At 37.2% G+C, this 15,721-nt stretch overlaps 2 protein-coding genes across 8 annotated transcripts in view; both read left to right on the top strand.

Annotated features, from left to right (window-relative positions):
* Positions 1–3,144, top strand: part of FBXO11 (F-box protein 11) — a 56,361-nt gene extending 53,217 nt beyond the window's left edge. For both annotated transcript variants that reach the window (XM_067097106.1, XM_067097112.1), the window contains exon 14: positions 1–3,144. This exon is cut by the window's left edge and continues 761 nt beyond it. The gene's annotated coding sequence lies outside the window, so the exon portion shown is untranslated.
* An 11,466-nt stretch (positions 3,145–14,610) lies between these two features.
* The window catches only part of how (protein held out wings), a 188,270-nt gene continuing 187,159 nt past the window's right edge, over positions 14,611–15,721 (top strand). For 4 of the 6 annotated variants that reach the window (XM_067097097.1, XM_067097075.1, XM_067097066.1 and 1 more), the window contains exon 1: positions 14,628–14,898. In XM_067097097.1, coding sequence (XP_066953198.1) covers positions 14,778–14,898 — 121 coding nt within the window. In that variant the 5' untranslated portion in view covers positions 14,628–14,777. Of the gene's footprint in view, positions 14,899–15,721 lie in introns of all 6 variants that reach the window. The other 2 variants (XM_067097087.1, XM_067097083.1) reach the window with 1 other exon arrangement.

The following is a 15,721-nucleotide window of genomic DNA, read 5'->3' as shown; positions in this document are numbered from 1 at the left end:
ATATTCATACAGTATGTATTGCAGCATTATTCCTAATGAAATTCACATGATGAAATTTTGAGCATTACGTTTAAAGCTTTGTTATTTGAATGTTAAATTATGGATTGTTTAATATGAACTGTAATTTGGAAATGAGTGGGTTTGTTTTCAAACAAGCATCATCAGTATTCAAAGGGAATTTACAATACTGACCTTTTTGTACTGTTCCTTAAAAACTTTTATGTGATCCCATGAAAGGTTTCTGTTATACTGTCAAGATGCTGATCATTTAAATACCAGTCTTGTAATGACTATTTACTGACCATGGACAAAGCTTGTGTGTTTACAAAGTGCATTAAAGGTCCACAAGTAATATCATATTCAGACTATTGTGGAATGCCTGTGATAATTCTTGCAAGTTTTTCCCTGTACATTATTTGACTGCAGTATTGAAAATGAATAGGAAACAGTTAGTTAGGAAAGACCAATATAGCATCTGGTTTCAGGTGGTGCCCTTTTTATATTTTCCTTGTTTCTTCCCCTTCCAAACTGTTGAAACATCCTAGGGAGGAAATATACATTACATATACCTATATGTAGTTTTATGCCCACCAGAAGTGCAGTGATTTGTCCACAACTCCGTAGCCTTACAAATACAGTGTACTGTTAAAAGTGGACTTGTGAAACTCTGGATTTTAGAGTGAATATCCGGTGGCTTGAGTATATTGTGAGGTGATATCAAGAGCACATAGTTTCAGTTACTGTAGGTGGAATGGCAATGACTCCACGTGAACATTTCAATTGAAAAAAAAAACACACGACATGAAGGTTGCCTTGCATTATTGTGACACTATACAATAGTTACGTTAAAACAGTTGATGTGTATCACACTGGCTGTTAGAGTGTATAACGACACAACTTTTATGAATGGCCTCTAGCACAAGAGGGATTTTTCTTCCCTTAGGTCATTTAAAGTGGCATACACAAAAGCCTTCTAAGAACGTGTTTAAATAAAATGGTTCATAACCAGACAACTGCAGTTGATCAAGATGGCACAAGATTGTACGTGAAGCACAAGACATACATTTTTCTACCTACAAGACAATGTAAAGTGTACAGTGGTACCAGTGATGTACATAGTACTGTATGTGACGTGAAGTTTTGTATTGCAAGTGAGTGCAAAAGGGAAATAGTTGTAATTTTTTTCAATTTCCCATTTGGTGTGAATCATTGTGCAGTGTTATGGTCGAATAAAGTTCGTAAATAGGAATAAGCTGTTAAGATTTTTATGTTGAAATATGCAGTAATTGTAGTTGTTTTTTGATAATTTCATGTTTTTGTTTGGAATATATGTTGTATTTTTTGCATGTGGAGTTAAGTTACATTTTGCAATGTCTTTGTGAGTTGGAAGAATATTTGTTGTCATTATTTTGTTGAGAATTTATAAATTGGAACATACAGAAAACTGTGATGAAAACCAAAATATTTGTATGCTTTGCATGCTCGTAAATTGAGCAGTCACAGTTGAGTGCACCTGCAATCCTAGTAGCTCGAGACGCAGGGATCCTCAACATAGTGGCTTTCAGAAATTGACTGAGCAAAGATAAAAAGTTATTCCCTACAGAATGTAATGTTAGAATATTTGTGCAGCTTTGTAAAAAAAAAAAAAAATGGATTTAGATAGTGCCTTTATTTTTGCATTCTTAGGTAGTGCCTCATGGCAAGTTTTCAATTCGTTGCTTATCCCTTACCATCATCATCATTTATTTTGTATTTTCCTTGTGAATCACTTTTCAGCCTATATCTCAGGATTCTTCTGAAATAACTATAGTTTCCCATCCTCTCTTCCTCTCCATTTATATATTTATATACAGTATAATATGTAACCAAGATAATGTCATCTAACTTCTTATTGATCTCGACTGCTCAAAATTCACTGTCCCACCATGTCTGTCTGCCTTTTTTCTTGCTGCTCATTTACCTCTGAAATCCAAATGTTAAATACCTCAACATTTCCCGTGTGTGTTTCTGTAGTAAGAAGCCTGCCACTTCTCCGAGCCCCATGTTCTAAGTGATTGCTTTACAGATACACAAGTAGCCTACATCTGTGCACATCAGTCTTTTAATACTTCCATTTAGTTATTTTCTTCTTCCCCCAAAACTGTAGAATTAGAATTGTTATTGTTGCTCAATGTGCCATATATGTGTTTTAGGTCTGTTTGGTAACATCATTTAAGTTCAGCTTGAATAATTCATTGCTATTAATGAGGAAAAGCAAAATGTGCGAAAGATAAGAGTGACTTTCCAATCCTTGGCAGATAGGCGCCGAGAGAATATTACCTTTACATTTATATTATTGTAAGTGGTCTGCATTAATGTTAAAATGTGTATTCAAGAATAACATATCCCTTTTTCATAAAATTAAAACTTATAGGTACTGTATTTTTTTATGCACATCCTTGGGAAGACAAGAGTTGGTCGTTAACATTAGAGAGTGATGGTGAATAGTGAATAATTGTGGCACAAGATTTTGAAACTTAAAAAGCAAAATTCCTATTTGTGTTCAAGTGTGCTTCCACATGAATTTACAATGAATTTTTTCCCAGAAGATAAGAGTGAACGTTATCCTACTGCTTGTTTAGTACTGATAAAATAACAGAAAATCATTAAATAATCAAATAACATCTCCCTAAAGAAAAAATAAAAAGAATGGAGCAGTTGCAATGCTGCTTCAGCAACACTCCTTACAGTAAACAAAAATATAGACATAAATGGTGTAGTATTATGTTTTTCTTATTCTTTCATTCTTTATTTCCTGTCCCCAGTAGTGTGAGTGTATGTTAGTGTTTGCTTCTGCCATGAGTTTGTATCAGTGGGTGTACATACGTTTTAGGCTGTACACCATTTACTCAATGTGTACTTAGTGCGTGCAGTTTGTCTGGTGTAACAGTGATGAGTAAAGTACATATAAAAGTAAAAAAAAAATAAAGAAGGCTATTTTTTTTATCTATCAGTGAAGTCATGCTTGCAGTTTGACCAGCATGTCTAACTATGACACCCTTATCTTTGCATATTCTCTCTCTCTCTCTCTCTCTCTCTCTCTCTCTCTCTCTCTCTCTCTCTCTCTCTCTCTCTCTCTCTCTCTCTCTCTCTCTCTCTCTCAAATGAATTTTCTAGTTAAATCACTGTAAAATCCCTAAGTTAATCATTGTTTCCTTTAAAGAAGTGCAACATAGGTATATAATGAAGTTTGATACAAAATCTTTGCATGAAATTAATATTTAAGACTTGTTATGATTAAGCTTAATTGTGAAAGCTCATATGATGTAAAATAGGCTAGGTTGAAATTTGGAAGTTTTTATTCTTTACTTGACAAAATGCAAAATCCACAATGCCTGCAAGTGAGTCAGTAGAAGTATTTTCCAATACAACTGCTGACAAACCATATCTTTCATAAGCAAAAAAAAAATAAAAAGGAAAAAAAGTTTCCTCGGCATGTAGCAGAGGTGATTGGAAGGCGAAAGATTATATGTGTGGTAAGTCTTGAGCTTTAGCTATTTTGTTGACCCAGTTATATCTTGCTTCTTTGTAACAGATGAAATCCTTGAGTTTTATATCTGGGTCACAAAAGCATTTGAAAGTTTCAAGATGGAGATGTATTGTACCCAAGCCCTTGCCGTAAGGCTTTGAAATATGATTTATTCAGCTGACAATTTCCAGCAGAATTAATATTCATCCTCACATTATTCTGTAGGTTATCATTTTCCATTTCTCTTGATCTTTTTGATATTGCATAAACCTACATTCTAATATTAAATTTCAAGTTAGCTTTGTCTCGGTATATGATTTCCCTACACACATTTTGTATCACTTGCATTTTGTTTTCATATAGTTCCTGTTCATTGTATGTGCAGAAGACAGACGGTAATGTTTTCCTTATCTGTCATGGCTTATCAATTTTTTAATGTATAGAGAAATATATATGTCTGTGTATATATTTCAGCTCTTCAGAGCCTGCACTTCAAAACCAAGTACAGTACACTTCATATCCTCTTACGTTACTCATTTCATTTCATATGCAAATGTGTGGCTATGTATTACTGAGATAAATATTAGGTAAAATACCTCATACTTAGGGCTGTCCCTAAGGTATTGTAATAGACCTTGGGTACTGTGCATTCTCCTATGCATGTAGTGGAGGTTCATGTATGATGTGCACTGTATAAAGGGCCTAGAATTGTATATACAAATAAAAAATGAAATGTCATTGTTTTATATTGTCCTGTTGTTTGAATTTTCTTGTTTTAAGCAAGACTGCTAACATGCAACCCATGTACTGCAGTAGGGAAAAAAGCGGGTAAGGTGACGTTAAAGTTCTTTCTTTTCTACTATCTTTTCATGTATCCAGAGCCCTGCTTAATTTTTTAGGCCTTGGAAGATCATAACTTCCCCTTTCCAAGGGTAAACTGTATAGAGAGAAATAACACTGGAAAATAAATAAACTGTGAAATAACTTTGTCAGCCTGCTGAGGAAAATTGCAGTTGACCCAGTTTAAACAATTCAGCTACATAAAATTCCATATTGACAATGATGTCGTGGATAATTAATCGGGGTTAACAAATTTATCAGAACTCATATTTCTTATCTAACACTTAAGATACTAAGTCCTCTGCTGCAGGCCAAATTGGAAAAAATATAAATGTGGAAGAATAAAAACATTTTCTCATGACGCCTCCTGAGTCCTGAAGAAGTCGATCAAGTTTTTGTACAATGAAGAGATATAATAGGTATGTTTCCGAAAAACAAAATTTCCAGCTAGGTATGTTTCCGGAAAAACAAAATTTTTAGATAGCAGCTATATTTAGACAAATGGCTCAAAGAAAAAGAAGACACGGACCTGTCACTAACATCTCATTTGCCAACATGCCTGCACAACGAAATACTTTGCGTTATCTTGCAGTTCTGACAGCCCCTTTTTCCAAAGTTTGCTTCTCTGCTCCAGAAATTGCATTTTAGATTCAGACAGCCACAGTCATCTGCCCCCCACTCGCACATTTTGCTGCATGCTGACCTATTTAGACAAAAATCCAACATGGGACACAAAACTCAAATCACGAAAAAGCTGCATTTTAGATAGCAGCCTAATTTAGAGGACCTAGTCATAACATCTCATTTCACCAAGCCATGCCTGCTGAAAACAACGAAATACTTTGGTGGTCTTGCAGTTCTGGAACCTCATTCCCTTTTTCCAAAGTTTGCTTCTCTGCTCCAGAAATTCAGGTGTACTGACTTCAGACAATTGTCATGACCACAGTCATCTGCCCCCACTCGCACATTTTGCTGCATGCATGACCTACGGAATTGTCAAGATCACAAAATCCAACATTGGGTGGACTGTAATTTTTGTTGGCCAAATGACAAGCATTATGACAGGACACCACTTTCCACCCTCTCTCCCAAAGTATGAGTATAGATTATTCAGTCCACAAGTCTGGCTATTTCTTAAGTTTTTATTTTTCCACCCCTTCCAATGAGCCCTCATAACAACTTAGCCTGTGTTTTCGCCACCTGAGGCACACCCTTGTTCCAGGACTATCCAACTATTCAGCTTTTACCATTAAATCCTGCACAGAAATATTTTTCTTTCTCCCGAATTGTGCAAGCAACAGGCTATCCTCCTGAGCTTGGCCATTGTGCTCTAAAGCCAAGACACACTGAACTCTACCAGCCGCACTCCATTCTCATTAATCGCAATAACCTCAGTCTAGCTGATCACATTTACACCCATCACTACATCAGTACCTTCAATAATCATCTACAAGAACAAGGAGTCTCATTGTGAACTGTCTTAATTTGTGGAAGTCTAAACTTTTGTGGAGAAAAAGACTTCTTCCTTCGCATTAGTTTTACCTAATTTCAAATGCAATGTGCTTTTCATAGTAGCTGAAAGGTTACTTAACAATAACTTACAATTTGTCTATAAAATCACTTGAGGAAAAATCGGAAACATGATTCATGCACTATCAATTCTCCATCACTTGTACCCCGGGACCTAACCTCTCATATTAAACACCACTAGTGTCACCATCAGCGATAGGGTATTCATTATAGTCAAACAGCCTGTGTCAATGGGTTCCCTTTAACCTCGACCTGCAGTAGAAGCTTAAGTGCTGGCGAGGAACTTGGGATCTCCTTAAATTGGTTGATGGGGCAGTTGCAAGTGCAACAGTTGTCCTCCATTCATACTATCTTTCTTCCATCTTCTCTCCACCCTCTCCTAACAATTGTTTCATAGTGCAACTATGAGGTTTTACTCCTGTTATACCCTTAAAATTTCTTTCACTTGCTATTTTCCTTTCAGAGTTGAATGGCCTAATAGGTACTGGTGCTCGGCCTAAATTTTATAATCTAATTTATATTCCCGACCTTCTCTCAGGGACTATCGCTGGATCCCATGATCTTTTTAGTTTTCTGTGAAAGAAAACTATTGAGATGGCTTTGTCTGTCCGTCTGCAGTTTTTCTGTCCATTCTCAAATACACTGAGGCTAGAGGGCTGCAAATTGGTATGTTGATCATCAACCCTCCAATCATCAAACATACCAAATTGCAGCCCTGTAGCCTCAGTAGTTTTTATTTTATTTAAGGTTAAAGTTAGCCAAATTGTGTGTCTGGCACCGCAACAACACAAGCCACTACGGCCACCTGAGAGTTTCATACAGCATTATACGCTGTACAGAAAACTAGATTGTGCTAAAGAAATTTTGGCGTATTTTTTACTTTTTTTTCTGTCAACAACCTAGTCTGGGTAGCCAACTCGACTTCCCCATAAATCAGGGGATCCTGGCTAATGTCCTAACACTGTTGCAATAAATGCCCACCGACTCCCCATAACACCACCCCCTGAGGCGAGGTGAACATTCCAAACGTACCCTCTGTAAAGGCCTCTTATTAACCTAATCCTTATCCTCTTTGCACATATCCAGTCTGCCATTCCCAATTCTTAACACAAAGCTCGGACATTCCCTTCCGAATAAAATGGTGTAAATCTAACCACATCTCTCTTTGGTAGCTTTGCCACTAATCTTGCTTCGTTGGCCGCTCTACTACGTCCCCTTTCGGTGAAATTTTTATGTTACTTATTCTCATTTTCCCTCCGTGATATATGTGTATTGCTAATAAGAATAATCATAAAATAAAGTAAACAAAGACGAATTCTTGCATGGACTCTTTCTGTTTCCAGGACTGAAAAGTTACGCTGCAACAACCAGGGCAACTCAGGCAAGCACTTTGGACACAGGTTAATCTAGGCCACGCTACCCTACGGCAGAAAGGTTACCAAAAAAATTAAAAACCTGGAAGCTAATTCTTCTAAAATAAGAAAATAAACATTTTTCATTTTCTCCCACGCTCACTACTCCAAACCCTTAAGTGTAGCGCTTCCAACAGAACCACACAAGTTATGCACCCGGCATAAACATCTTTCGCAGTCCTGAGTAGCAATCAGGTTTTAATGTGGTTATCGCTTCATTGCCTGACAGAAATGATGGTAGGGTCAATCGTGTTGCTTTTCCAAAAATCCTCTTCATCATTTGTCTATATATTTACTACATATCATATGCAGACGAATTCTTTTTTGTTACTATCGAGAAGAATGGTAAGACATTCAATACCTCACGTTGTAATTGCATAACCTCCCTTTAAAATGGGTCTAGAATCATTCCGATTTTAATATGAATATAAACAAAAATCTGTTATTTGATCTTGTTCGCTTATTAGAGTCTAGCGTCTGTAATCACTTTCAAGTATAGACATTACAAATGTTTTGTTTTACTTTAAACCATCATTACATTTTGGTCTAGAAAATATCCTTTATCTACGTTTTAATATGTGCCTTGAACGTTTCTGAAATTAGTGTTGTTAACAAATGAGTATTTTTAGAGATAGCCTAGTTGACCCTCAAATCCTACAATTCAGAGGACCGTAGTGAAAGAGGGGTTTTTGGATGGGAGATAACACAAAACTAGCGAAATACATGGCCTTAATCCCATTGATTTATGGAATGTTTTAAAACTATATCATGTACTAGGGTAAGTACATGATATCCTAGGTTAGGCCAGGTTACGTGTGGTAGGTCATTTGCTGACGAACGAACGTCGAAACGTTCAGAGCACACTTGAAAACAGGAAAATGATACTTTCAACTCCATAATACGGTAATAGTAAACTTATCAACTTCGGCCTGATAGTGCCATTTTTGTGCATTCATTTTTGTTGGAAAAGTTATTGCTGATTTAAAGCTACTTCCTGATAATAGATGTTTTAATCATAAAAATGATAAAATCTGAAAGATGTATTTTGGGTTATGCTTACTTGACTGCGAGTTCTGAAATATTGGGGGGGTGGGAGTTAGAGTTGATGTTAAAACTAAGGACATTTGGGAATATAAAGATAAAAATGTGTCCTAGAAAAAAAGGAGTCCGTTTGAAGCAGAAAGCTGTTAGTGAGAGGAAGTTAAATTTCTACGCGCGTTTGTGTTCCTTTCTAGACGGAATTTACTCGTGTGTGTTTGGGTTGAACAACATTTAAAAGAAACCCAGGTGTTCTTTGTTGAAATCCTTTAATATCAATTTGTCATGCGATATTTGTTTATTGCCATCATCATAATAAAAAAAGAATACTAATAGACAGAAAAAATAAAATTGAAAATGTGAGTAAAACAAAGGTCTTTCTACAGTCCTACGGAAGATAAACTTTCTGTAACTTTTCAGCAATATTCAAGAATCTTCAGCTAGCATAGCTAAATAATAAATACAGCAGTATTTTATCTCTTTTTTTCAGTTATTAATTTAAAATATGGATAGTAAATTGTTAGTTACACAATAAATGAACGCAAATTCTTCTTCTTTTATTGTTTATTGTGGACTAACTTGTTACTTGTATGACTCATAATTTTTCAAAATGCAAGTTAAAATAAGGAAGCTACCCGACGGTTATAGTCTGAGAGAAGAGCGGAAAACTAAACTACATAAAATACTGTGATAACTATTGCACGCATGTTACTGTCATTAGCATACTATAGGCATGAAAACACAAATGTGACTGGTGTGTTAACAAACGTAAAAATTACGGGAGGATAAGGGCCGGTGGAAAAGTTGTATTGAAAGTAGGAAGTTTTTTTAGTATTGTATGCACAGTTCGTAATATACTGTACTGTATGCTTTGGGAAGGGTAAGATGGCCGCCGTGGCTTTCTCGGCGTCTTTAACCAGAGGCGTCAAGATAGTTGGAGACTTTTCGTTCGCCATATTTGATTTGCAACACCGGAACCTCCATCGTCGTAGAGGAGGGGGAGAGGGCGGGGAGGGCTCTACTTGTTGCTGAAAACCAGCCCCAATAAAAACTGTGCTTATCACTTTCAGGTGTTAGGGTAGAAAGTGTTAGTGACTTTCAGTTAGGTAAGTTGTTACCAGTGTGATGTTTTAAATCTGAGGATAACCCCAGTTGAAGTTCAATGTAAACAGTGCAGAGAAAGATGGCGACATTGCTGAATCTCATCTTTGGTGCTATTTCAAAGCTTGCAGTAATGAACATTCATTCGGATCCTAGCCATGGAGGATGCACTTATAAACTATACCTTTCTTAGGTGTAATTCTTAATGTAACATGGATTCGATATTAAGTGGTATTTTTGTGGCTCAGTATTTGCCAGTATAAAACGTCATGGGTAACAAAACTTCTTAGCTAGCCAAGAGTTACAAACTTATAAATCAGCTATCATGGTCGAGGTGGATCGATATCGATTCTAAGTACAGAACTTGAATTCGACAGGAACATTGGTAGCGGAGTCAAAATCATCTTATATCTCCTCTTGATTTTCAAATGGATAAGTTTACTATCTATCCCTGTATCTAAACCAAATGGCATAGAATCGAATTCTGGCCGGGTAAAATGCACATATAAATTGCAATTTCCTGAGGGTGAAAGTTACTTCTAAGGTAAAGTAAATCCGATTTTAAGTGATATTTGTGACTCAATATTTGTGGGCGTAAAAGTCCCGAGTGTATAAATGAGAAAATTATATGTAATATATATATATATATATATATATATATATATATATATATATATATATATATATATATATATATATATATATATATATATATATATATATATATATATTATACATTAGCTGCCAATCACGAAACTCTCCCATCCCCTTCGTCACGCATTTACTTACCACTATTTTTCATTCCGAAATTACAGATTATAAGAGGTCAAATTCCAAGAACAACTGTCTTATTCTAGTTCACGTGGGCCTCTTTCCTTTGTTACAAGAGTTCAATTCTAATACTGAAGTTAGTTGAGCGCCTTATTACAAGTATCGAGTAACTTGGCTCAAATCCGTCTCTTTGCGCAATATATTCAGCGACCTTCCACGGCCAATAAATGATGCTCATGTAGTGGGACTGGAAGCCGCAAGTTGGTTGGCACCTTGCTGTTTACTTGGACACGCCGACGAACATAACTGTGAACAGGCCACTCTGCTGGTTAGCCCTCTGTGTCAGCGTACAAAGCAAGCATCTTCCATCTTACTTTCCACCCTCTTCTAACAATTTTTCACAATGCAACCGCAAGGTTTTCCCCCTGTTACACCTTTTAAACCTTTCTACTCTCAATTTTCTTTTCAGTGCTGAATGACCCCACAGGTCCCAGCGCTTAGCCTTTGACCTAAATTCTATATTCCGTTTCACTAAGGAACCTCGACTCTAGAAGTGCTCCGCAGAACTAGCTCGATTCAGCGTACGTAAACCGGCAACCACCCATCCATCTAGAACAAGGGGCCAAAACTTATAATCATTCAAGAAATTCGAGACAATTAAGATAACCCGAATAAAGTGAAAAATCCGCGAAGCGTGGAGCTGATTTGTCGGAGGAAACGGAAGTGGGGAAACGGAAACGTTTGTTTACGTGCGACAACGGCGCCGCGATAAGGTCACTTTAAGAGAGATAACCGAAAGATAAACTCCTTACTATGTTCTCTCGCAATTTTTTCCTAAGATGGCGTGCCACAACAACAGGCTTCGTAATTTAATAGATTCAATGCTTTGGTCAATGTTTTTGTATATCTAGCAGTGAATTATGAACCGCTTGACTTTACTTGTATACAGTAGATATATATATATATATATATATATATATATATATATATATATATATATATATATATATATATATATGTATGTGTGTGTGTGTGTGTGTGTGTGTGTCTGTCGACTCCTCCAGTGAATTCCAAGATTAAAAATATTGGAAGCTGAAGAGATTTTTATTATTACCGTTGTGAACTCAGGGCTGAGGAGGTCATGATTTTGTTCAGTTGCTTGTCTGTTTCTTATCAGGATTACGAAAAAACGGTCTAGTTTTACGTGGTATTCCCCATTCAGCGTGGGTCTCCTGACAATCGACAAGTGATTAGGTTTTGAGTGAGATTGGAAAGGAACCTTTGACGAAGAGCGACCTTTTGTCTCAAATGTTCCAGGCTTACAAAACTGAAAACTTACTCGCCATTGTTTTAGATTCTGGTAATTAAGTTTAATCATTAAACCTGTAAAGAAAGTCTGGCTGGAAGTTACGTTTCCTCTTTACCGGTAAAATTTTGTTTGGGTGCCGGCAATTAACGTACGATTCCGTTTAAGAGAATGTGTTTTCACAAGGGTCTGAGGTAGGCGGAGGTATATGCACTCCCTAAGTAACTTAATTGTGAGCTGAAACGGTAGCAATGTATTCTAAGAACTTGAGCATTAGGTGTAGCCACTCTTAAACTTATGAATTACAAAAGTTAATTCACCTTCATAAATATTTTCATCGTAGTTCGACTTCAGAAGTGAGTGACTTTCTATTTTAAGCAACAGCCCGGGTCTGTGATGAAAGCGCAGGCTTGATATGAGCACATCTGGTGTTGGAAATATAAACAATATTTATTAAACCGTGATTTGTGAGCAAGAGAATAATTATCTGGGATTTCTCTGTGGTCTTGGCCCATTTTTGTTTTTGTTTTTGTTTTTTGTTTTATGAAGGCGTTTCTTATCAGTTTAGTTTAGTAGAAAGTGATTGATTAATGACTTATTTGTAAAGATTTCACATCTTAACCGCACTGAAGATCGCACGCAATGATCATTATGCAAATCATCTTCTCAGTAATGTAACTGATAAAATTATAAATGACCAAATACGACGAAAGGATGATTTTGATGAATGAGTTATATTGAATCCACCTTTCTTTTCAAGATTTTAGATTCACCATTTCATGATTATGGCAACAAAGGATTTTCCTTTTTTGCGAAACAGGAAACTTGTAGACAACATGAGTGAGTTTTGACTTTTCATTAATCGACATGATTAATGTGACTATCACTGCAGTAATCGTTAATTTTCGCTGGACCGTAGTAGGGGAATAATGTCGACAGTGCACCTCATGAGGTGCATTGTAGGAATTACTTAAGGTTCTTTGCAGCGGCCGCTCGGCCCCTGGCTGTAACCCCTTTCATTCCTTTTACTGTACCTCTGCTCATGTCCTCTTTCTTCCAACCTACATCCCACCCTCTGCTAACAATTGTTCCAATATTATTTTCAGAGCTGAATGACCTCGTAGGTCCCAGCGCTTGGCCTTTGGCCTAAATTTTATATTTCAGTTCCTCCTCGCTAATAGAATCGTCTCCATGCCAGGTAAGTGTAGCTCATTAATGCTGTTCAAGGTAATCATTCTTTCCATATTCATAAGTTCGTAGGGGATTAAGGTTATGCAGCACAGAGTCAACTCCACAACCCGCTATCAAATGCGGAGTCAACCTCCGCCATCCCAAGCAAGCTGCGTGGAAGTCAGAAACGTGAGATTCAACCGGCTTGACTTGTCCTTCATGTCATTCACTACCAGAATGTAGAATTCTCCTTCTTCCTCTGTATTTCCTGGATCACACAAAATGCCAGTCTTTAAGAGGTGAGTTTGCCATCGCATAAATTTCGAGATTTAGAAGCAGCCAAACTACCTAGGTATCTTCACTCGGACAAGCTTAGGCCAAAAATGTAAACATAGCAATGAAAAACAAACGTTAAGGCGAAAATAATTATACAACTTGACCTATATAATCCAGAGTATTTCCTTACTGGCCACAAACTAGAAGATACAGAAAAGGCGTAAAAGTGATGAAATGAGCATCTATTACGAACGGAAGTGACAATAGAATTTGTCTGAATGAAGGCCAAAGGCAAGACAACTAGCGACCTTTGCTGGTCAGGTGTGTTCCGAGGTGCATGTGTTGTACTGGCTTCATCTCGTGAAATATGTTAATTGGAAGTGTCTCCAAATTTAATTCCCTTGCAAGAATTCTGAATTTTAATCAACAGTTTTATCAGAAATATATTTGTCTCTGAAAGTTACCTTCTCAATTAATGACCATTTAGGCTCGATCCATTAGGACGTGTTCATGATTTGAACCTCAACAACTAAAGCGACAAATCTTGACTTAATTACCAAAAAAAAAAATAAATAAATAATAATTAATAATAATAATTTTAGATATTCCTAAAGCAATGTTGTTATTAACATAAAATTCATTCTATAATTTTCTATAATTACATCAGTAGATGTATCACAAAACTGGAGGTAAAAACGTGTAAATCATTATTCCCTATCCTGATAATTGTACCTCCAAGACAGCATGACAAGATTTTACAGTTCAACACAGGATCCGAAGTCAGCAGAAGACGTTCTTCATTTTACGGAGGAATTGGTTGCATCAAACACATAAATATACACATACAGACTTTACCAAGAATGGTACAGGAAAGAGACAGGAAGATTAAAATACTAATGCAACTGTAACATGTAGAGATCTTTCGTTCGCTATGAATAAAGTGAAAAAAAGGACTTACGATGATACATGAATTTTGATAAGTTTAAATAAATTTCATTGGGATACTGTATAAAACTTTATTCATCTTTTGACGCTTACTCTTTTGTGACCTTAATCCCTACGCTTCAAGACCATCTTGACCGGACTCCAACACTGCAACGAGTGAATAAGATGGACTAGTCTCCGCTCAAATCACTGGATTCCACTTGATGCAGTTACTCCTCCAAAAGAAGGAACCGAAAGAAAACGTACTGTGTTGGGGCGGGAGGGGATGTTGTAACCGGGAGGAGGTATATCACAGATAAATTGAAAATTACTTGTTCTAATGGAACATCACGACAAAGAAACCATACGATTTTTAATTATGCTCAGGGAAAACAAACGGGTGCCCTTTACTCTGCGTATTAAGAAAAAATCTTAACTTACGCATAAAACAAAATACGCGTTGGTACCATTTCTTCCCATTAATGGGGGATGAAAGGGGAGGAGCCAAGATGAAAAGATGGAAATGTTGGATGATAAAGAAGTTTCAGCCAGACATGAATGATGTTAAAGTTCCTGATTATTAGCAAATCATAAATATAAATATCATAGAACATGGTATTTGATCTGTTTACTTAGGCTTTTATGCTCTGAGATTTTATTGGTCCTTGGGATAAAGGCAAGAGAGAAGAAAGAAGAGAAGGGGGGTAAAGATGGACGGGGGTAGAGAGACTGCTAGTGCGCGTGCGCGAGTATAGTGGTGAGTGAGCAACAGTTCATGGAGGTACAGTACTGGTAGACTCTTGCTCCGTAGTAGTGTCACAACTAACCTCTTGTAAATCTCACCCCCTCGTCTTCTATAAGCTACTTTTAACACAAGTCTGACATAATATATTTACACAAAATGGGTGACTCTAACAATACTCATAGCATTGCGGACTACCTCGCCCAGCTGTTAAAGGATAAGAAACAGCTAGCGGCCTTCCCAAGTGTGTTCTTACACGTCGAAAGACTTCTCGATGAAGGTAAGATTTCAAACAAAGTTCATTGTTAACGTTTTTCAGGTGCCTGTGTATTAGTGCTTGGCCCTTGGAGGAAACCGCGAGTGAATGTTTTGTGCAGGATTTATGAAGTGAGAGTTAATGGCTCCGGTGTTTCGCAAGGATTAAAAGATTGTTTAGTGTTTGCGGGTAGTCAGCTGACGACGAGCATGGCCGATGTTCTCCCTACCCCCTCCACCAACCATGCTCTGCCTTCTCCTGCCCCTCCTACTCCTCCATCTGCTGAAAATAGTGCAGCAGCGTGGGCCATCATCATCCTCTTTCTCTTTCTCGAATGTTGAAGTTCTGTAAGAAAGTGTCATAGAAACCGGATGACCAGGATTCATGAAGTACATAGCCTAAGTTACTTATAAGCTCTGCCTTTGGTTTCACAAACGTTTCTGTGGATATTTTACGCTTGTGCGTAAGGTTTTTGTATCATAGGCCTAATTGATCAGTTTTTGGAACCGATTGAAGAATTATGGACGATGGTGAAGTACAGTTACCTTTTCCCAAGCTTCTGTTATTTTGGGCTGATTGGGCACCACGTAACCTGCTTAGTTTTGCAGGAGTAAGAATTGCTGACAACCAAAGCAAAACGAAGTTCGTTCTGCGTATAGGCCTAGGCTAGTCATATATGTATCGGCAATGACCGAATTTATTTTAGAGGCTCAGTGGGATGGCCAGCAAAGGTCCGTTAGGTAGATAGTAATGGTCAGAGGTAGATAGGCTGTGTGCACGGAAATTACGATAGGGACAAATATGTACTCCTTGTGTGGTTAGCCAAAGCCTACCCAGGCCTAGCTTA

The sequence above is a fragment of the Macrobrachium rosenbergii genome, chromosome 4, assembly GCF_040412425.1.
Source record: "Macrobrachium rosenbergii isolate ZJJX-2024 chromosome 4, ASM4041242v1, whole genome shotgun sequence".
Taxonomy (NCBI): domain Eukaryota; kingdom Metazoa; phylum Arthropoda; class Malacostraca; order Decapoda; family Palaemonidae; genus Macrobrachium; species Macrobrachium rosenbergii.
Note: the sequence above shows the minus strand (reverse complement) of the source record. Positions and strands in the feature narration are given on the sequence as shown.